This window comes from Gopherus flavomarginatus, chromosome 2 (assembly GCF_025201925.1).
Source record: "Gopherus flavomarginatus isolate rGopFla2 chromosome 2, rGopFla2.mat.asm, whole genome shotgun sequence".
In the NCBI taxonomy this organism is placed as follows: Eukaryota; Metazoa; Chordata; order Testudines; family Testudinidae; genus Gopherus; species Gopherus flavomarginatus.
The window spans coordinates 243,158,185-243,182,386 of record NC_066618.1 but is presented as its reverse complement, the minus strand read 5'-3'; the positions used below and the strand labels follow the sequence as shown (position 1 = coordinate 243,182,386).

Here is a 24,202-nt window from a genome sequence, read left to right as displayed (position 1 = left end):
ACATGAAAGTTTTCAAATTTCTTCCCTCCTTAGGGCAGACTCACAAGAAAGATGACTAAAAAATTCAGCTTGAGAGAGCAAAAGTGAGATTTTATATTCGAGAACCTTCTGCATCTTCAGAGCAGAGCAGCTGAGCAAAGTTCTTGTTAATAACCTCCAGCCTTCTGCAAGTTGCTTGGCCTCTCCTGAAAAGTTCTGTGTGTGCCCTCCTGATGCTGCACCTTGCATTGGAACCAGTGCAAAGTGGGAGTAAAACACTGCCATTTTGCTTTGGCAGTGTTTTGCACCCACTTTGCACTGGTGTAAAAGACAGCCCAAGGATCATGGCAACAGTGTCTGCTAAAATCAGTGGGAGATGGAAGTATTCCATGCTTACCAAGGCGCCCAGGACCTTGCAGGATTGGGCTTTTGGCTCTATTTTTCTCAGGTTACATGTGATGATTCTTTCATTAACCCTTCCACTGCTGGTTCTCCTATTTACTTATGTTACCATTGTTCAATGACTATGCCATAGAAATCTATGAAATGTTAGTGCATACAGGAAGGTTCATTTTGCCTGTACCTTCCCTGAACATTCATCAGTAATCAAGGGATTTGTGTTACTTTAGATTTATAATCTCACTTCTGCATGTTGGAAACACAGCAAGATGCAGAATAGTTCACTTTGGTTTTAATGCAGATATGTACGTTTTATAATCTGTGTGAAAATTACTGCCAGTGAAATACCTTGGGCCTCTATTAGATTTCTGACTTTTGTCAGCAGTGCTTTTGTGGAGTTTCCTAATTTGGGCCCTGTCTTAAAGTTGTTGGATGCTTCCTATATAGATTTAGGAAACTGTGTTTTAGAAGCTCATCTGAGCAAATAGGCAAGTGTTCAACTTTTTCTTGATACTTAGCTCTGTTCACTGTTACATGTATATTTTGTTATAATTATTAATTATGTTCACAGTCCCCGAAAGGGTGCCAGGTGCTTTACAGGACGTATGGTTATAAAAAGGCTAGGTCCTGCCCCGAAAATCTTAGTCTAATTTAGAAATGACCCAACAAGTAACAAAGAAGAGATGAGTGTGAGGAAGAACAAGGGTGACGTTAATAAGATCAGACATAATTGCAATGCTTTGGCCCACAGAAAACATTTACATAGAAGTTATTATGATATCGTTATAGTAGCTGTTGTGTGTTTATTTCTGTTACTGAACATGGTGCTCTACAACAGGTAAAATATGCTAAACAAAGCAAAATCTCTGTCCGAAAAAACTTACACCATAAAGGCATGAACTGCTGCTGCTCTCTCCCATGCGACTGCCTGGACACAGTGTGCCAAGGGCTACTTTCCTGTTGCATATATTTTGCTCCCTTGTCTAGTGGTTTTCATAAATTTCAGAGACCTCTACTGTAATGCAGGCAGTCTGTATGACAGAAATCGGTGCCAGTAAACTCTTTGTTCTCCTTGTCTTCCTATTCTGGTTCTCTTTTTCTAGCAAGTAAGTGTTAACAGTTGTGATCAAATGTAAAGAGGCAAATAACAGTGGTGCTCCACAGAAAGGAGGAACTCACCTGTAGTAAGTTACAGTTGCTAGAGATTGCCCCTCCAGAGGGTCTGATTAGTGTGTGAGTGGAAACTGTGCCCTCTATACAAACATTCTTGAGCATAGGCAAGCCAGAGACCCTGCATGAGCCTGAACTGTGGTTTTGGAGAGTATTGTTCTCAGTTGGATTGTCAGATTGTCCACCTGTTCTGTGCTTCCATGTCAGTGGGTTTTAGGAGATAAACTAATTAAAAAAAAAATCAAGGGTGGGGGGAAACCGATTAGACAGGAGTGCAAAGGGACTCAGCATGTTGCAGGATCAGGAAGGAGAAGAAAAAGCTCTTCATACAGAGGAAAGAGAAGTGGAGTGAGAGGACACAAATCATGGCAAGTCTTGCATTTCTAGGTTTTGCCATAACGTAATTAAGTTAGATATAAGGAATAAAAACGTCCTCCAAAATTATCCAGAGTGCAAAATTATCCAGAGTGCATATCAACCATAGCAAAGCGTTGGGCTTCTGGGACCTCCAGTCGCCAAGCCTTTAATTGATTATTTGAGACTTTCCTTTATGTTTTTGGCCAATTTGATCTCTTTAATTAAATATCCTCCTCTTTCTCTTTCTTTGCAGGAGACTTCTATCAGATATGCTAAAACATACTAAGTGAGAGAGTCAGTTCTGTAGCTATGGAAATCAACTGAGCATACCATTATTATTATTATTTAGTTATTATCTTGAATTCTTGTATCTTAACACTCTGTGCTAGGGAGAGAGAGATGAGATGGATATATATATAGATTAGATAGAAGACCTTTACCAATCATATTTTCATAGAAATGTGAGAATCTGCTTCTTCCACAGAAACATTACATTGATGTATGCTTGTATAATACAAATATTTTAACTCTTGATCCAGAAATAAGGTTTCAATTCTATTGGCAATAATTTATGTAAACAATTTGTTCATTGATTGAATAGCTATTATCTTAAAATAAACATATCAAGGTTTCGTGCCTAGGTTAGTACTCTGATATTATCTGCATTTGATAGAAGTTAATGAAGGATGTTTTTCCCTTTTTTTCCTAAGCAGTTGTGAGTATAACTGTGGACTGGTTTACACTGGGGGGGCTCAATCTGAGTTATGCAACTTTAGCTACGTGAATAACATAGCTGAAGTGAACGTACACCTCTACTCCGATATAACGCTGTCCTCAGGAGCCAAAAACTTCGTACCTCTTTACAGGTGAAACTGCGTTATATCAAACTTGTTTCGATCCACTGGAGTGCGCAGCCCCCCCTCCTCCCCCCCGAGCACTGCTTCACTGTGTTATATCCAAATTCGTGTTATATCGGGTCACATTATATCAGGGTAGAGGTGTACTTAGATCTACTCACCGTGGTGTCTTCACTGCGGTGAGTCGACTGCTAATGCTCCCCTGTCGACTCCGCCTGCACCTCTCATGCTGGTGGAGTACAAGAGTCAATGGGAGAGCGCTTGGGGGACGATTTATCACGTCTAGACACGATCCAGCGGGTAGTATAGACATACCCTGAGATAAAGGAGGCGTTAATTGGTGATGTGAACTGTAATACTGGGACCTGGGCTAAAATTCTCAGGGACGTACATGGCCACATTTTCAAAGCTCAGCTTAAGAGAAAGAGATGTATTCACAAATTCAATATGCATCTGTATAGGCACGTGCAATATAGAGCTAGTTTTTAAGCAGACAGTTACCCAGTTTGCATAATCATATGCAAATACTTTATGGGTGTGGCATGTGCATGCACATTTTGAGCCCACCGTATTGCACCCAACTCTGAATTTGTGGCTCCTGATCTAGCATGTTTAACTCACTTAAAAAAAAAAAAAAAAAACCAGAAGGACAGAACAACTGAATAAAAGATTTAATTTCATCTTTTAGTCTTGTGTATATATTTCTGTGGATCTCCAGAACATATAGCAGTATGTTTGTCAAGGCAAGCTGTAATGTACCATGTGCTTGTGAGATTAGAATCTGGACTAATACTTTTTCAAGTACTTTGATATTTGAAAGAAAATGAATTCATTTGTTTTTCTACCCTCCCTTGTGGAGTGTTACAAGAAAGCTGCATTTTCAGTTTAAACTGCATAAATGTAAATGGCACAATTATTATATGCTTATGATAGAGATGCTTCCTAATATTTTAAATACATTTTAGGATTTTTTTCTCACACTTTATCATGCTTGGTTATTACTCTGTGATGAATTGTTTGCTCAAGATTGTTCTTTGCTATTGATTTTTAAGTTTTTAGAGTTGAGTCAATAGCCAGCTTTGTTAAATCTGAGTTTTTTTCAGTTCCGAATCTGCATTATAGAGCTCATGTTAAAGAGACAAAATTAAATTAAGACAACACAATTTTTTTATACTTTATACTCTTGAATAGATCCCTTGGTTGCTAGAGCTTTTGCTTTGTGTGTATGTGCTTTATGTTTTTGAAGAAAAATTGAGTTAGAAAAAAAATTGTGTGACTCGCATTGGGTAAAAATCTTCAGGCCTGATTCTCTGCTGTCTTCAAGCTTTATACTCATTTACACCCATACAAAATGGGTATAAAATGATACTATTTTCATTTGGTAACCTTTTATACCCATTTCTCACTCGTGTAAGTGACTTCACAGATGCAAGACTGAAGAATCAGGCTCTTAAATTTAATTTTTATATCCCTCCAAGAATATCAGGCTGATATACTTTAGTTACCACTATTTGACTCTTATAACACTTTTTGTGATTGCTGGTGTGATGCTATGTGATTTATTTTTACATTTAAAGGCCAAATGTTGCCTAGTGACTTCAGTGGGACCCTATACATACATCTGAGAGCCCAAAGTATCACAACAAATAACGAAACGCAGTTCCTCTCCATCTGGGTAGTGTTTCACATATATTGTTCTAACACCTTGGTGACAGTCGTGCCATTATTTACCTGTTCTTTATATTTTTGAAGATGTTCACAGTGCAGCTGAATCTTGGAGAGCAGACATGGGAAGCGGAAGGGAGTAGTATTAAAAAGGCTCAACATGCTGCTGCTAGCAAAGCTTTGAACAAAACAAACCTTCCCAGACCAACTCCCAGACCACCCAAAAATAACATTAATAATAACCCAGGTATGTTGCCTATTCGTTCCCTTCAAATAATGAATCTTCTTGTTTGTCATGGAACAGCAGGTTTAGATGTTTTATAGAAGTTTATAGAGTATTTTAAAGTAGGCATGAGTAGAGCTGGAAGAGAAGGTAATATATAATTAAGACCCTTACAGTGAGTATGCATGGTAATTTTTTTTATCTGCTGTAGCAGAAGCTGCTGAACTGCATGTGAATACATTTACTTCTGCAAGACTCACCTCTGAAGGTAAAGGTACAAGCCAGTTTATGTGGTCAACAGTAACCAAGCACGAAAGTAACAAGATTGAACTGACCATTTTTACATTAGTAAGAATATTGAAGCTGGCAAACTGGCTTTTCAGGGAAAGGGCCAAATTCTACCTGACTTACTTCATATACAATGCCACTGAAGGTGAGAGTAGAAATCGGGGCAGAATTTGGCATGGAAACTTCAGTATATAATTCCCTGCCTAATAGATTTTCCTTTGGAGCAACCTAAATTATTTATTCCAGTTAGTTCTGCATACTTTATTATTCAGTTAATCAGAAGGACATTTGTGGAGTCATGTGACCTTCATCTGGAGATGTTACTTGCATGTTGCACACTGCATGCAACATATTCTGGTGTACATGAGAAAATAAAATACAGATACAGGAAATGCATCCCTCAGTGCTTATGAATCTCAGTCACATCTCAATGACTTATTCTTGTCTGATAAAAAAGTAATTTAATGAAATATAAAAAGATCCCTTTATTTGTTTTACAGTTTTTCCTCATAACTTTCTCTCAACCACTTTCTGAAGGATTCACTTTGCACTAAGGGTCTGTCTATCTGAGGAGGGCTGGACAAACCTTTCTCCAGATCCCATCAATAGTGGCCTGAGCCTTGTCTAGAAGGGATTGTTTGTGAATGATGTAGAGTTTTCTTTCCCATCTTCCACTCCCTTAGGACAGAGCATATTACTCCTATAACTCTTCCAGACCTTGCTGGCTTGGGGCTTGATCCTGTTTCTGCTGAAGTCAATGGGACTTCTGCTGTTTAGTTCAGTGGAAGCAGGTGCAGGACGCTGAGGAAGAAGGGCCTTGGATTTGTCTCTTGGCATGGCAGCATGTTATACAGGTGATAGGAGTTTTGGACTAGCCCTCTTTTTATATTTTTAATTGAAAAGTATATAACAGAAACAATAATACAGGGAGTCCTCGACTTTACAACGTTCAACTTACGACAAATGGCACTTATGACGTTTCTGCATTGATACCCTGATTTGACTTAGGACAGTTGGTTTCAACTTTATGAAGTTCGGTCCTCAGTGGACCGTATTGCGGTTCTGAGTTACATTTTGACTTACAACACAATTTTCAGGAACCAATAGTGTGGTAAGTCCGAGGACTGCCTGTAATAAGAATTTCCCTTAAAGCTGAAAAATCGATTTGAGTATACAGGCATTCATATGATGCTGTCATCTTTCTTTAAGACCTTTTCTTTCAAAGCACAGGTATCTTCTGATCTAGTGACTATTTTTGTTGTATAGCTGAATTCATAGTCCCGTGAAGTCCAGTTCTGCAGTTCTTGCAGTCCTTCATTTGAGGAAAAAGTCAAAATTGTGGTTAATGGTAGTTTAGCCTGAGTACTGCATAAAACCTGCAGCATTGGCACATAAAACCTGAATAACTGGTTTACTATAATAATAATTATTGTTGTTCTGGGCTGGACTAATGCACACATCTGATTATAATTTAAACTCAGTTTGGATTTTTCTTCTCGCATTAGACGTGAGACACACTTTGGTTTATAATTTGCCAGTTAGATTTCTCCTGAAGTAAATAACAAGGCAGTTATATTAAATGATTTAACTCTTCTAATGGTTTTGCTTTTTAAATAAGGCATTTTATGATTATTGCAGCTTCATATTTGACATTTGGAAAATAATTATATGCACAAAGGTAGTTGTTTGTTTACTATTTTGCACTCTTTGGCCAGAAGGTGGCTGTAGTAGCACTAAATTTTAATACATTTAGTCTCCAGTTCATAAGTTATTAAATTTTAAGTTTTTAATTTTAATTTTAGTCATAGGTTTAACCTCTCATCTCTTGAAACTAAATCATTTAGTTCTGACTTCTATCAAATTGTTATTAAATGACTACAGTAATCTATGCTACTGCTATCTTGTTTCAATAGCTGTAAACTTTTTGTATAAGAGATTTTTGGTTTTTATCATTTTATTTAATGGCATCCAGTGGAAAGAGACGTGATTCTTTTACCGGTACTAATTTCAAAAAGTTGATAGTATTTTAAAGGCATTCTTGAGATTATTCAAAGCTGACTAACCAGTCTAATCATAGTAATCTCATTTGGACAGAGTTGTCTGCCCAAATTCCAAGAGAATACATGAAGATGTCAATTTAAGTGCTTGTTTACGTTAGGTGATTAAAATTGGATCTGTATCCCCATTTTATACTGGAATTTGATGCAACTGTTTAGTCACTGCTTTTTTAGTTTAGTAGGAAAATCAACATCTGTTTTACAGCCTTTCTTCCCCCTGCAAACCACCTCCCCCCTCCTCCCCCAAAATAAATGTATGGTTTTAACATGCTTTACTGTTGAAGAGTCTTACATGTAGTCTTATTTTTTACAGGCAGTATAACTCCAACAGTGGAGCTGAATGGTCTGGCTATGAAAAGGGGAGAGCCTGCCATCTACAGGCCACTGGATCCAAAGCCAATCCCAAACTATAGAGCAAATTACAACTTCCGGGGCATGTACAATCAGAGGTTTGTATGTTTTCTGTTATTCGCTATTCCTTCTCCATTGCTTAAACAAATGCTAAATTTCTTTAAACTTTATAGACTACTGCAATGTAAAATAAAATAAAATTCTTACCAAGGAGTGGTTGTGCAGTGCAGCTTAGAAACGCTCATAAATTGGTGAGCAATACATGTTTAAAGTGACAGATGCCTAAGGATATCAGAGTGCCTAAGGATGAAGGCATGTGTAAAATTTGTTTTGATTATTATTAAATGTAGATTGGAATTAGAACTCAGTCTGTACAAGAGAGACATGAGTCAGATTGTTAACTCTCCATAAAGGTATTGCTTTTCATTGCTGATATTTTAGCTGTTTCAGGATTGCTTTGAATGTTACAAACTTTCTTTTCTCTTGGAGGAGGGTAAGTTTGGGAGGGCTTCATCTAGAAAATTTACATGCTGTGGAGCTGTCCTCCCGTCTCCAATAGATGTTTACAGCTTTCTTCAAACACAAGTAATTCAGTTCTTCAGTTCACAAATGTTGCTGCTACCTGATAACTTTTGATTTATTAATAAAAATGTTATTCCACATTTTAAAAACCTCCAACCTAATCTCCCCTTGTATGGAGTAATTGCTGCTAATGATAGGAGGGACCTCTAAGCAGCCATTATTTCAGAATAATAGTTTTCCATTTTGAGCTATTCTGTCCACTCTTAAGAGACTTGTAAAAGTTAAATGGGTGGCAGCTTTGTCAAGTGAGCATCCTAATAGTTCCTTGTCTGACGAAGCCTTATAGTTTACTCAGAAGTATTGTAGCTTTTCTAAGTATTTTCATGACTGGTCCTTGTTCTGATCTGCTGCATAGCAGGTGTAACATGTTTGCAAACTATACTATTTTATCCTGAATTAAATGTGGCTTGAATGTAATGTGGTCACCTGAGAGACTTAAAGAGTTAGTGATTAAAGCTAAACTTAGATTTTTTCTGGGGTTGGGCTGGACCTCAGATGCAGAGTCCCTCTTCCTCTTTTATCTTCTTTACTTCAAAATAATTGAATCATACCAACTCTTGTTATGAATAAAAAGGGTTGAAGATTTGGTTAACGCCCCCGACTTGTCCAAAGGAATTCTCTCTACAATGATACAAAGTACTTGGTTGAGTGTGTTGGCTCTGTCACTCTCTCAATCACTGCTTGGATACACTGTATTGTAGCATGGCCTGCTTATACTAAATGGCTGTGTTGGCTGAAATTAACTTTTTTATTAATAGTTTTGCTTGGTATTTTAGGACTCCTATAATTACTAGATATATCAATAGAAATTACTTGGCTGACAAAAATTATTTAGACTAGGAAAAAAGTTTAATGTAGGGGGAAAAAAATCTAGAATGTGGAATTGTAAAGTATTTCCTTCTGGTGTAGTGTACTGAAGACCACTCATGCACAGCCCATAACAAATTTTACTGTTATTACTTTATAAAAAATGTTGCATAAAGTAGTTTTATTTCTCTACTTACTACTACTTCACCAAAAAGTGGTGCCTCCAATTTTTTTTTTTTTTTTACAGCGGTTCCTCCCCAAGCGTGCGGTTGCTGCTCCACTTCTCCCACCTCCCAGGCTTGCAGCGCCAATCAGCTGTTTGGCACCACAAGCCAGGGAGGAAAATTAGAGCAGGGGCGGAGTGCCTGGGGAGGACGCGGAGCAGAGGTGAGCTGGGGTGGGGAGGTGCCACATGGCTCCCGGGTGTCTGGGGAGCTGCCGCGGAATGTCTCAGGGCGGGGATGGGGAGCTGCCGGGGGGGGGGGGGGGCGCCTCAGGGTGGGGGGGGGGGTCAGGGGGCTGCCACAGGGCTGGGAGTGGGCACAAGGTGGAAGTTTCACCTAGGGTGCAAAACTTCCTTGCACCAGCCCTGTTTGTCTTAGGACTTCTCCCCTTGGAGCCCCACGTTCCTTCTTTTGGCACCTGCTGTGAAATCATAATTCTGGATTTGTGATGACGTGCTATTTCTGTAAAATTGACTGTTATAAGCAAATCAGTAATAAAGCTTCAGCCTCTGACAATCCTGCAGTCCTTACTTAAGCAAAACTCCTAGTGACTTCAGTGGAAATTTGACCACAGAATTTGACTGTTACACATAAGAAGACAAGATGGGCTGTGAAGGGGTAAACCACTGTTTAATCACAGTTTTCTTTGGGCTAGATTAAGTAAGACTGCGTGCCTGTACGGTGTAAGAACCCTCCATACGTGGGCTACCTGGACCTTGGATGTTCCAGGTGTGTAGGAATAACTAGGGCTACTTGGTTGCTTAAGCAGCAAAGAATCCTGTGGCACCTTATAGACTAACAGACGTTTTGGAGCATGAGCTTTCGTGGGTGAATACCCACTTCCTCAGATGCATCTGAGGAAGTTGGTATTCACCCACGAAAGCTCATGCTCCAAAACGTCTGTTAGTCTATAAGGTGCCACAGGATTCTTTGCTGCTTTTACAGATCCAGACTAACACGGCTACCCTCTGATACTTGGTTGCTTACTTCTTCCCCAGGGCTGATGGTCAGGGAGAGATGGGAATTAGGTGGAGCCTTTGCTCCACCTCTCCCTCTGCTTACTGGGCAGAGTAACTGCACCAGCACAGGGGAGAGATGGTTAATAATTTGCTATGGGTCAGCTGCAAATTACTACACCCACACACCAGAACAAGGAGGAAGCAATATATGTTGTATACAAAACAAACAGTGATGATAACCTTGCATTTCTATAGCTCCTTTTATCTGAATGGATTCCAGAGAGCTTTACAAACTTTAATTGAAGGAAAATAAGTGCTTATGCTTTCAGGAATAAGTTGTTTGTTCCCCAAATTAATTTTCTTTCTCACAAACAAATGTAACTCTCACAAAGTTCTTGGGGATTTTGCAGCATGAAGTTACAGCTTACATTTAAGAAAATGCTCTGTAGGCAACAGAATTAAGATTACTCTATTTCACTCACATTGTTAGCAGACATGAATCTGCTCAAACACTTGTCACCTTTGTACATTAAAAATACTTGAAGGTGCAATTGCTGTTTTGTGAGCTACATTGACAAAGGTTGCTCATGGCCAAAAAATTAGCATGCTTCTTTTTATGTCTTGCAAGAAATGTTAATTATGTGTATAAAGAGAATGTGGCTATATGTAAGTGAATGTTTATGAGCACCTCAATGCAGTGTGCTTGTGAGCACTCTGCGTGAGATAAAAGTGTGAATGAATTTGAAGATTTGGGTCTTATCCTAGGTTACATTTGTCAACATTGCAAATTTCTCCCCCCATATTTGTTACAATTCAGCAGAACTGGCAAACTGTACAGAAAAGACCAAGGGCTGGAATAGCGGGTCAGGACTGAGGAACATTGGCAGAGCTGTATGACGAAACTTCTATACACCTAGTCATGCCATGTCTCTCTCCTGCCAGTGCTATTAATCCTTCACTTTTATGAACACTCCGTTCATTTACAGAATTAAAAAAAATAAATCAAAAACATAATTGTTCAATCAAATGAAAGGTGTGAAAAATAAAACAAGATCTGACTGCTTTTCAGCTACATAAGCTGTCCAGGTTCCCCCATGAGTATGTCTCCGTTTGATTACCTTTTAATATTATAATGTGTTGTCTTCAGTTAGAGTTGAAAAGAATCCTCCTTGAAGTTTAATTGTGTTCCAGTATTTTCAATGACAGGGAGTCTGTAAAATGACAAAAGAGATGTGATATCTTACAAATGCATCCTAACCACATGCTTTTAGTCAAGAAATAAAAGCCACTGGAAACTGAACACCCGCTTTTGATGTTGTAATACTGCAATCCCTTGTTAAAGGGATCACAGAGTACACCCCTCCCCTCTTCCTTTGGAAGAATCCCTAAATGATTTGCTTATAACATAAAATTCCTTAAAACTGTCTCACCACAAAACAGGGAGTTTGAAAGCCTTAAAAGAAACCTTTGGAAATTAAAAACACTTGTGAAGTATAGAAACAAAGAAAAAGCAAAACAATGAGCGGATACAAGGATAAAAATGAAAATAATTAAAGCAGCACTAGTTCAGTTATGAAGAATTCCATGTGATGGGACTGCCTTATGAGTGTATGTCACACGAGGTGGTGATATCCATGGGATAAATTTCATTTGACATGCACCTTTGACATATTTGCCTACACTTTGCATTTTCGTCTACTTCCCTTGGGACTACTTCCTCCTGTATTTACATCACGTACTACAGACTAAGGGGCATATTGTTACTGCCTCTGTATAGGTACAGTAGATGGGGAAGGGTGCGGGGAGCCTTCCTCCTTGTCCATCTGTCTCCCTCCACCAGCACCACACTCCCCTGATTCCCTGAACTTATGGACTGCTCCTGGAGAATGCCACTTGCAATGCCATCTCTAAAGCAGCAGGGTGGAAGCACAATCCTGCCTCCCTCACTTGCTAGTAGATTTAATTAGAAAAGATTGTATTGTGTAAAATAAATTAAATCTGCTGTAACATTAAAATGTTATAGTGTAAGAATGAAAAAATATTAAAAGGGTGTATCTCACATGATCCTGCAGTTAAAGACTGTATCCTAATGTATGCTTAATTTTGGCATCGTCAAACTTTTGAATGTTTAGCAGTGCAACCTTAACATTCAATCAGCTTCATTTATTCTGTGGAAATTGTATAAATGTAAGTAGAGGAAAATCAAGACAGAAGTATAGAGTGATGAAATGCTACAAGGCATGTTTTCAAATGTGGTTGCATTTCAGGAAAGTATATAAATCTACCCAGACCCACTGTATCCACAGAAAGCCCACAAAGGAGTATGCTGTGTCACTTAGTTACCCAGTTAGCACACACTGGGTGAAATCCACTCATTTAAGAGGGCCTTCACTAGGCTTTGTGTGTTACATGAGTACCGCTTTAACCCTTCAGGAGAATTGATGTGGCTGTGGGGAGGGCTGCTGCATGCCGTGAAGGGGACTCAAATTGAACCCTGATTAGGAGCAGCTCCGTAATAATTCATGAATACTGTATGTTGTCCTAGTCATTGTTTTGTGCATGACGATACTGATTCAACTCACAGGAGACTATCTGGAAAAAACAGGCAGGAAGGAAAAGAATGGCACAAGATAAGCCACCTGTCAGCAAACACTTACGAGTTGTTAAGAGATAATGGGAGGACTATTTGCATGATTTTGCCTCCTCTCCAGCCAACCTCCAAAATTGGTTTGGACCAGGACAAGAAAAAGCCTATGAATACTAAACAAAGGAACTCTGGAAGAATTAATAAGGGACTTTCTCTCAAGACAGGGAGGGGCATTAGACTGAAATGTGGGCACTCTCCTGGGATGTCTGGACAAAGCTAGGCTTGCTTAAGTCACATCATAGTAAGGTATGGCTTTAGGTAAGATGGATATATGTTTCTTATTTTAAAATTCTTTTTCTTTAATATTTTGTTACTACTGCTAAATTAACAATACTTTTGTTTTGAGAAGGCTGCCTCATCATGATATACACCAGTCACAAACTCCTGAATGGAAGAACTGCAGGTGCTTGAACACAGTCAAACGTGAAGATTAAAAAGGGATGGATGCTGTAGCCAGCACCCAGTCTAAGAGTGGGGGAGACTGCTGCAGGACAAATAAATGCATGAGGCCCAAGACCTAGGAGATGCACTGAGAGAGGCCACAGGGGGGATAGAGGTACACCTAGCTCGGCAACCATGACAATAGGCCAGTGCAGAATGGAACAGAAGTGAGGGTCACTGGATCTACAAATAGTTCAGTCCTGTGTGAGTGCAAGAGGAAAGTGGTAACTATTCCAACCTACACCAGGAGTAGCTGTCATGGAGAGTCTCCTGCACAGCCAGTGCATGGGATGGGCATCCCGTTAATTAACCCTAGCTTAGTTCCGCTACTAAATTCCTGTTATTTAGGCTGTATGCACAGAAGGATGAGTCTCACCCACAGTACACACGTATAAGCAAATGCAATTTTTTTGTGACCATATGTGTTCACTGATGTGTCATGTTGGCCCTGTTAGTGTCATGAATTCTGTGGAAGAGACAGTAGTTAATGATAATGATGCCATTGATATTACTGAGTAATTATGTAGGCCTTTTTGTTTACTTATTATTAACATGCTGAAAAATGCTTTCTGGACACTTTAATCCTTTAGACAATGACATTTTAATAGGAACTAAGGGTATGTCTACACTACCCACCGGATCGGTGGGCAGCGATCGATCCAGTGGGGGTCAATTTATTGCATCTAGTCTACACGTGATAAATCGACCCCCAAGTGCTCTCCCGTCGACTCTTGTATTCCACCGGCTCAAGAGGCACAGGCGGAGTCGACAGGGGAGCGTCAGCAGTCAACTCACTGCAGTGAAGATACCACAGTAAGTAGGTCTAAGTGTGTCAACTTCAGCTATGTTATTCGCATAGCTGAAGTTGCATAATTTAGCTTGATTCCCCTCCTCTCCTCCTTCAGTGTAGACCAGGCCTGAGAAAGCTATGTGGGAGTAACTACTAGGAGTTGGATTGTAATAGATAATACACCTTTAATTATGGAGTTGCCAAGGATTTAGAATGACCACAGGGTGTATGTACCCTTTGAATGGGCCAAGAGAAACTGGATGTGTTGTGAAGGTGATGCCATTGACTCTCCTGGAGAGAGGAGAATTAAACTGGTCTCCTAGTATCAGTGCAAGCCAGACCACAAAGTGGTACTGGCTGCATCCTATACAAGAGGACAAGTGGATTTGAGAGGGCTAAAAGTCAAGGGAGGGCATAGTGACCTTAACCATGGAGAGTTAGGAGATAGGTGGTTCAGATTAACAATTCAGTAATGCAGCTAGAAATATTACTTTTAGACCACGAGAGGGCAGTATGAATATATCTATTATCTGTGTATGGATTTCACTGCAGAAGCACGATCCAAAAGTCTTTTTTGCTTCAGTATAAGCTTTTATTACTTATTGTATAATTTCATAATCATCCTATACAGCAGTTGGGTTTTCTACAATGTTTTCTCTCGTAATGGTTTCTTCAACTTTTTTTTTCCCTATTAATGAATGAGATTGTAATGCAGTAACTTTAATAACATGTTTCCTCTTTAATGTGAATCTGATGTTGTGGAAGGTGCCAGCTTAACAGCAATGGAAACTAAAGTTTTTTGTTTATTCACAGAAAAAGTACAGCACAGGCAGCAGTACTATGAGTTTTCACTTCTGTGCCTCAACCCTGACCTGGAAAAACCTCCTTAAAAAAATAAGACTGTAATTTAGTCACTATGTCTATTCCAACCTAGTCATTATGCTCCATTCAAATCCCTGACATCTGACATTGATGCCAGTTGTGGAGATTTTTGGTGATGTGGACATTTGTTCACTTGAAATTGGATTGCAATCCCCAACTCATTTCACATAGGCATTTGGACATTACCAAACGAGACAGGATTCTTACTAGTGATCTAGTAGTGAAGGCTTTTGTATATTGCATTGCTATTCCCCTGAGTAATCTGGTCTCCTATAATGCAACAGTTTAATATAAAACCCAATCACGTTCTGATTTTTAGTGAATTATTTTTTGTTGTTCTTCTGCATACTACATTTTATTCCTTTGGCCTATTTGTTTCCATATTTGCAGTCATTACATGCTTCCCACACAGATACATTGTTATAAGGAAAGTGTTGAGTACAGCTGTGCCAGTGTTTTTCTTTGCTAGTATTTGTTTCTAGGAAAGGAATAGAGAGAAAGTCAGTCCATTTCCTGTGGTTTAAAACAGCAGAAACATCTGTTTGCCCTAAGATTGTTGTCCGTAGAGTACAGCGACAAGGGAGACTGCAGGTGATGAGCTTTGCTATTGCCAGTAGCTATCACTTTAGACAATGGTGATTAGGACAGGCAGCTGTAGAAAACATTTGCCTAAGTCTGTCAGAAAAAGGCAGTACTTTATGTACTTCTGTAATAAAATTTTTGATGGGCAACAGTTAATTTCTATAGTTTATTAAATCCTAAAAAAAATACTTTGAAAGGTAGTTAGGGTCTGAAAACCCAGCTCCCGCTGTGGAAGGACTTAAACAACAAAAGCCACAAAATTCATTGTGAAAGCCATCTTTCTACACTCAGCTCATCCCATTATAACAAAGTATCACAGTGCTCAGAAAACAGTATTAGGCTGTGCTGTGTTGATGTGTACAGACACTCCCCGACTTACGCAAACACGCACTTACAGGGAAAAGTTCCCTAAGTTTTTTTTTGCGCGTAATTATCGGGTATATGTCCCTGACTTACGCAAAATTCGACTTACGCAAGACATTCCGGAACGGAACGCTTGCGTAAGTCAGTGAGCATCTGTATTGCTTGACCTGATACAGTATGAATGGAATCATGATTAATCAGTGCTATTGCTATCTTTCAGTGTGATTTTCTGTAGTATTTATACTGTACATTTAATCTATGAAGCATCAAGAATTACGTATATTTGTATTATTACATTTTAAAAATTTAAAAGGATGTTATTGAAGTTGAAAAGTCCCGTACCTGAAAGTTAAGAAATGACAGATTTATGATTGCCTGTACAGCCGTGATTCTGTCCCCTGGTGTATCCTCTGTGTTTGTTGAATGAGGCTGTGGTTGTATGGAAAAGTAGTATGTGATCATGTAATTAATGACTGTGGATAAAATTTTCAAAAGTGTGTAGGTCCCATTTTTAAAAATGACATAGGTACTTAGCAACCGAGGTGCCTAAGGGTATATCTACACAACAGAAAAAAAAAAAATCCACTGCAGTGAGTCTCAGAGCCTGGGCCAACTGACTCAGGCTTCCAGTACGGGGCTAAAACCATCAGTATAGACTTTCCCGCTTCGGCTGGAGCCCGACCTCTGAAACTCAGCAAGGGGGAGGGGCTTAGAGTCTGGGTCCGAGCCTGCTTCGGGAACGTCTACACTACTATTTTTAGCTCAGTAGCCCAAGCCCCACGAGTCTGATTCAGTTGATCTGGGCTCTGTCACTCATTGCTGTGGTTATTTTTTTAATTTTGTAGACATACCCTCAGTGACTTCAATGGGACTTAGGTTCTTAAGTCACTTAGTGTAAAAATTTCTAAAGTACTTGTTTTATAATGCATGTGCTAAGAATGCCAAATTAAGGTTCCATGGACTTTCCAGTGTTTGAATTTGCAACCTAAATAATGTTCTTTTAATGTATGTATTTCCTATTTTTTTAATGAAAAGGGTAAAAACAAATTCTGTTATGTGCAACCCCTCCAGCAGGCATCATCATCAGGGTTTGAACTCTGAACCTTCGGCACTGTAGCACAGACTTCTACTACAGGACTGTCTATGTTAGCTGACAGCATGAGAAGGCTGCTATCTTGGGATTGGGATGGACTGCTGGTGCCATGTACTGTATCTGGAAGGTTGTCAATCTCTCTCCCCTACTACACACAGGGAAGTGAGGGGTTCCTGTGCCATGTGGTGCCCCCAAAACAAGTTAGGGGGAATGGGACACTGAATCCTTGTGCCAGTTGGGCGTTATGGGGGAAACCTTGTCCAGCTATCTCCCTTGTTGCTGCATCTGCTCTGGTGGTATCCAGGCATTCCCAGTGCAGTGCTGTTACTGCTAGAGCTGCTGCTGCTCTGGTAGTTACATGGGCCCAGCTTTAGAACATTAAAGTTGAGTTCTTATGTCAGCAGGCTGCCAAAATTTTCCAGAGGGATGTAAGCAAGAGAGAGGCAGCGTTTAACTCAGCAAAATCTGAATGGCATTTCATGGGAAAAGCAAAAAGCATGTCTCTAAATCCAGGGCTTTGCCTTTGCTGAATTTCAAAAGTCTGCTACAAAGAGTAGAAGTGTTAGAGCTTCCAACAGAAAGGTTGTAAGGATCTTTAATAGGAGGTGTTATGCAGCCTAAATATAGAAATCACTACTAGCTCCAATTATATTGTAGTTACTGCTTGTGCACATAAGCCACTTTCTAAAAGTCAAGTTACTTGGGGTTGAACAATGTGTGTGAAAGAAGGGGTATGGCTAACTGCACCGTCAGCGTTGTCCCTTCTCCTTCCCAGAATCCTGTACAGAGCTCTCTTGGAGTCAGGGTCCAGGTAAGGGGAGTGGATGGGATGTAAATTAGGCCTGCGTTAGGAGGGGGCCAGGTTTGAACATCTTCCTCCATAATACCCTTCAGAGTTTCCCAGGGAAAGATTTTACAGCCTCAGGTAGCTCCCTGCCCTCCTGCATGAAAGGTTTCTGTGCAGCCAGTATCAGTACCTTTCACAGCACTGTCAGTACTCCAGGCTTCTGTGTAGACTCATCAGGATCAGTTCCCTATGTAGGAGCAGGGTCATGATCAGGGAGGAAGAAGCTGCCACTTGGACTCAGATGAACCATAGGACTCTTCTGATCATGCTAAATATATCTGTATTGAAGAGGAGAGTAACTGTGCATGCAGGGATTTGATTTTTCCTCAGTTTCTTAAGAATCAGGTTAAGGTGGCGGACTTTGAATTAGTGCCAGTTCAGTTATCTTCAAGGCTCACAACTGAGAGGTACACAGGCCAGGAAATCCCATTTAGTAGACTGTGATGTCCTTCTGCCTTATTTTGGACCATTTGCTCAAGGTAGTAGGAAAGATACCTGAGACCTCTGCTCCCCTCTTGAAGGCAGTTGAGAAAAAGTATTTCCTCCCCGAGAATGCTCCCAGCTACACTTCCAACCCCCAAAATGACAGTTGGAGGTAGCTATTGCAAGAGCAAAGACTGGCTGAAAGACATGGCTCTGAGCTGTGGCATTGAGATTCATTTGGATCAAATAGCCTACAAAACTGCAGTTGCAGCCCTTCATCTTGTGGACTTCCAGGCCTTTGTGGCCAAAGAGCAGGTTAAACTCTAGACAGTGACCTCTCTGAATCCTGGTTGAGTCTCTTTGCTATGTCAAATCCCATGTTTCTTTTAAAAAATAAAAAAAATAAATAATAACTAATGCAGGAGAGCATAGATCTGGCCTGGCTACAATATAGGTGAAACAGAAGGGAGAGAGTTGCTGAATGGGGTGGATTCCAGTAGGTCAACATTAAATCGTAGAATCATAGACTTTAAGGTCAGAAGGGACCATTATGATCATCTAGTCTGACCTCCTGCACAATGCAGGCTACAGAATCTCACCCACCCACTCCTGTATCAATCCTGTGTCTGAGCCTTTGAAGTCCTCAAATCATGGTTTAAAGACTTCAAGGTGCAGAGAATCTTCCATCAAGTGACCCATGCCCCACGCTAAAGAGGAAGGCGAAACTCCCCCAGGGCCTCTGCCAATCTGCCCTGGAGGAAAATTTCTTCCTGACCCCAAATACGGCGATCAGCTAAACCCTGAGCATGTGGGCAAGACTTCCCAGCCAGACACCCAGGAAAGAATTCTCTGTAGTAACTCGGATCCCACCCCATCTAACATCCCATCACAAGCCATTGGGCATATTTACCGCTAATAGTCAAAGACCAATCTCATTATACCATCCCCTCCATAAGCTTATCAAGCTTAGTCTTGAAGCCAGATACGTCTTTTGCCCCCACTAATCCCCTTGGAAGGCTGTTCCAGAACTTCACTCCTCTGATGGTTTGAAACCTTTGTTTAATTTCAAGTCTAAACTTCCTGATGGCCAGTTTATATCCATTTGTTCTTGTGTCCACATTGGTACTGAGCTTAAATAATTCCTCTCCCTCCCTGGTATTTATTCCCCTGATATATTTGTAGAGAGCAATCATATCTCCCCTCAGCCTTCTTTTGGTTAGGCTAAACAAGCCACGCTCTTTGAGTCTCCTTTTATAAGACAGGTTTTCCATTCCTCAGATCATCCTAGTAGCCCTTCTCTGCACCTGTTCCAGTTTGAATTCATCCTTCTTAACATGGGAGACCAGAACTGCACACAGTATTCTAGATGAGGTCTCCCCAGTGCCTTGTATTAACACCTCCTTATCTCTACTGGAAATACCTCCCCTGATGCATCCCAAGACCGCATCAGCTTTTTTCATACCTATATCACATTGGCAGCTCATAGTCATCCTGTGATCAACTAATACGCCGAGGTCCTTCTCCTCTGTTACTTCCAACTGATGCATCCCCAGTTTATAACAATAATTCTTGTTATTAATCCCTAAATGCCTGACCTTGCACTTTTCACTATTAAATTTCATCCTATTACTGTTACTCCAGTTTACGAGGTAATCCAGATCTTCCTATATGATATCCCGGTCCTTCTCTGTATTGGTAGTACCTCCCAGCTTTGTGTCATCCACAGACTTTATTAGCACACTCCCACTTTTGTGCCAAGGTCAGTAATAAAAAGATTAAATAAGATTGGTCCCAAAACTGATCCCTGAGGAACTCCACTAGTAACCTCTCTCCAGCCTGACAGTTCACCTTTCGGTACAACTTGTTGTAGTCTCCCCTTTAACCAGTTTCTTATCCACCTTTCAATTTTCATATTGATCCCCATCTTTTCTAATTTAGCTAATAATTCCCATATGGAACTGTATCAAATGCCGTACTGAAATCGGGGTAAATTTACATCCACTGCGTTTCGCTTGTCTAAAAAATCTGTTACCTTCTCAGAGAAGGAGATCAGGTTGGTTTGGCACAATCTACCTTTCATAAAACCATGTTGTGATTTGTCCCAATTACCGTTGACCTCAATGTCCTTAACTACTTTCTTCTTCAAATTTTTTTCCAAAACCTTGTCAAACTAACAGGCCTGTAGTTGTCTGGATCACTTTTTTCCCCTTTCTTAAAGAAAGGAACTACGTTAGCACTTCTCGATTCATACGGTACAACCCTTGAGTTTACAGATTCATTAAAAATTCTTGTATTAATTCAAGATTAGCAATGTTATTAAAGATACATCTCTACACCTACTCAGTAGTCCCCTGTTTCTTCAACCAAGGATCATATTAGCCCTTTTAGACACAATATGACACTGGGAGCTATTGTTAAACTTTGTTGTTGTTCTCCACCATACTTTCCAGGATATAGTCCCCGATTATCCTAGAATTATGCCCTGCATTCTTTGTTCCCAGATGTATGACCTTGCATATGGCTGTACTAAATCACATTGTTGCATTGTGCCCAGTTTATCAAATGATCCAGATTGCTCTGTATAGGTGGCCTATTCTTCTCATTTGCCACTTCAGTAATGTGTGTGTGTGTCATCTGCAAATGTTAACAGCAACAATTTCATATTTTTCTTCCAGACCTATGCCTACTAGAATTGGAAAATTGTAAGGATTGAAGTAGAAATTAGAATTTTTTTATCTACTGTATATGAAAAGCCATAGGAATTATCACCTATTTCTAAATTTCTGTATAGAAAAGAATCAGAGCACCGAGGGACTCTACTATTATCCTTCCAGCTTTCCTTCCTCTGTGCCCTTTCAGGTGTGCAACAATGGCAACTAATTTCTTTTAAGTGGGAGTGGAGTCTTCCTTTGGAGCCTATCAGTACCACTTTTTAACATGGTGGTGGAATCAGTGCTGGACAGCATGAGATACTCTTTACTTCCCATGGACAGGACTGGCTGTATCTCAGAGTTATGAACCTCTCTTCATGATATAATCAGTAAGATATTCAGGACAAGAACTGATGTTGGATTGTATTGGTTGTGGGGGTACAATGCAGTGCAAGTTACAGTTCTTAGGCTACCAAGTAGATGATGTGCCAAACTCTTCTCTCATTCACATTAATGCAACTTGAAATCAGTAGGCTTGCATTCCTGTAAGTGGGAACAGAATTTACCCCAGTGTATTTTAGTTATGTAAACTTACATTGGGCTGATGAGCAGGAAAAACTTGTATTAAACTTTCCTCTTTTTACTTTATCTACTTCAGTTATAATGTAAATAATTTTCTGTTAAGTTGTACGATTGAGCTAATTTCTACATGTAACATTAACAGAATAAACATAATTAAATTAAATGAGTGAGGCACTTCATCCTTTAATTTACTTAATCACCATGTTGGCAAGTACCACGGTTTTTCAATGTGAATTTCTTATGTAGGAAGAAAATGATACTGCAGTGAGATATGCAACATTGTTTATATTATTTTACTGTAATGAGTATTTGGAAGACATTCTCAGTAACCCAGTCTGCATACTTGTAAAGATTAGTGAGTAATACAGTTCATGGGAAATTATATGAGCTGAAGTAGATAAGAGCCTGAGATGTTTGTGTTCTAAATGTCTGCTTTAGCTTTTAAATATACAGTGTACATCACAGTTTCATTATCATTTTTCCTTTTATTCCACTTTTGTGTCATAGACGGGAGCATTTTCTTTTTATTATATTTACCTTCCCCTTCAGCCTTTCAGCACTGTAGACTTGACTTTTTCTAATGCCCTCATCTTCTGTAGGGAATATTCTTGTTATGTTGTTGACGTTGCCTGTGCTATTTCGTACTCAAGAATGAGTTGCAATTGGGGACCGTTTTCATTGTTTCCTAGTTCTTCAGTTGATGGATAAAAATGCTGCTCCAAATGCTAATAATATTTTGCTCTGTGGCCTACTCTCTTCTTGACTTTGACTGTTGTTTTTCACTTCACTTTTTCTATCTCAAGCCATACTGAACAGATTTCTTTCTTTTAAAGGTACATAAATAATGTGCCAGGAATGGCAGACCTCACTCATTCAGACATAGAAGCATTTTGATGAACATAACACTTCATATCTTTTTATTGCCCTATTTTTGCCTCTTGCAGATTGCTGAGTGATTTTGTACTTTTACATACCTGCGTGCAATTTTCAGAATTCAGTCAATCTCTAAAAACAAATTAAATAATAAATTCAGAAATAAAGACTGGCTGTAAGGAAATAGGGCTGCAGATGCAGTACCTAAATTGTATCTAACAGCTGGAATCAGCGAGATTTGCAGAATTAACGCTGTGCAAGCCATCACTCTAACTGAACACATTTCAGAAGTAAATGTAATGCTTAAGTCAAGCTGATAAATGCTAATTTATTATTGGCGTACTTGACTTTGCAAAATTGCATTCACATCCATCGTTGTTAAGCTGGCTATGTAAGAAATGGACATGCAGTTTCTTTTTAAGCACAAGTTCTTTGGCAGAAGTTTAAGATTCTAAAGTGGATTTTCTTTGTAATGCACTTACAATTTGTTTTCCTTTATTTAGAATGAAGGTATCTCATAGCCTCGTAACATTTTAATTCTGCATCTATGAATTAAATAAAACTTAATAAAAATAATAGAAAATCTTGTGAGGACAGCTCTGCCAAACAGCTTCATACTGGAGTATAAAAAGGAGCACAATGGATTTTATTCATCTTGGGTGGGGTCTTGCTTTTGAGAATTTGGCAAACCAGTAGAGAAGAAACCCAGAAGGAAGCAACTCATTCTCTTCTGTGTTTTAATGCTGAATAATTGGTTTTGTTGTTTGATTTTGGAGGAAATGAATGATCATTGATCCACTTTCATGTAACTGTGACCTACCCATAGACCAAGATTCAGAATTGTTCCTGAATTTCAATTTTCAGCTAAGTATAAAAAGAAATTAGATGCTTGGGGCTGGATATTTCAATTCTATGTGCAATGCTGAGTTAGGAACTGCCATACTGGATCAGACCAGTAGTTAACCTGGTCCAATATCCTCTCTTCATATGGAAGACTTCCCATGCACTGATAATTTTCATTACTTTTCTGTTTCTGTGATTATCTTTTTTGAGATAATGTGACCAGAACAGGATACAGTATCTGCTCTTGTACTGGAGAAGCCTACAAAACAAAGGGCCTTCCTTGTCCTATGGGGAATTAAGGCTTATTCTCTTGAAGGTAGGGCAACTTCTTGGGCTGAGAGAGAGTCTGCCAATGTAGAAATTTTCGCAGGTTGATATGTGGCAGACTCTCCTAATATTCACCAGGCTTCGCCAGGTGGCTATATGTGCTTCATTTGGATGCTGTAATGTGAATTCAGTCATCTTTAAATCTCAGGAAAAACTTCCTAACAGTAAGGACAATGGAACAGACTGCCTAGGGAGGTCTTGAAAGCTCCTTCACTGGAGGTTTTAAAAAGGAGGCTGGATAGTCATTTATCTTGGACAATTTATACACAACAAATCCTGCATCTTGGCTAGGGGTTAGACTAGATGACCCTTGCAGTCCCTTCTAACTCTATGATTCTATGATCTTCAACCATGATGCATGGCTTTATTAATTCACTCGCACCCTTGGGGTCTGTGATTTCTTTAGTTATTGATGAAAAGAGGAGCCTGCTACTTCCTCAGGTGGGTGTGGCAAACCTTGGCAGAAAGATGTTCTGCAAAGGACTTACCCTAACTAGAGAGACCCCCTGTGTAATATGGTTTTGATACATCTGATTATAGTTCAGAAATTGTAAAGTAATGGAAATACAGTAATTAGTGGAGGAAGGCAGGTACTGCTGCAGTGAGGCTGGGTCCTTACTGGATGAGCAGCCTAAATCAGCAGCCATGGAGGAGCAACCCTTTATTCCAAATAGTGGGAGTCTTTTGCAGAGCATCAGTTTACAAGTGAAGGAAACTTTTTTCCATACTTTACAGCGCTCTGCTTCCATTGTTTCTGTACACTTTTAATACAGTACGGTACCATTTCCGAAGTCCTTACACTGGGAAGGTTCCCACTGAAGGCAAAGGAAGATTTGTCTGAGAAAGTTATTGATGATCAGATCCAGTGACAAGACATTAATACAATTAAAGAAAAAGACGAAAAAACTGAATGTTTAATTTTGGCTCCTGTTTCTGGTCC

The 24,202-nt window shown here is 39.6% G+C and overlaps 1 protein-coding gene across 11 annotated transcripts in view; it reads left to right on the top strand.

The window, feature by feature from the left end:
• The window catches only part of STAU2 (staufen double-stranded RNA binding protein 2), a 217,662-nt gene that overhangs the window by 16,049 nt on the left and 177,411 nt on the right, over nucleotides 1-24,202 (top strand). For 10 of the 11 annotated variants that reach the window (XR_007772627.1, XM_050940895.1, XM_050940894.1 and 7 more), the window contains 2 exons: nucleotides 4,515-4,674; nucleotides 7,309-7,444. Coding sequence is in view for 10 of the 11 variants with exons in the window: in XM_050940895.1 (XP_050796852.1) it covers nucleotides 4,515-4,674; nucleotides 7,309-7,444 (296 nt within the window). In the remaining variant the exon portion in view is untranslated. The remainder of the gene's footprint in view (nucleotides 1-4,514; nucleotides 4,675-7,308; nucleotides 7,445-24,202) is intronic. The other variant, XM_050940896.1, reaches the window with a different exon arrangement.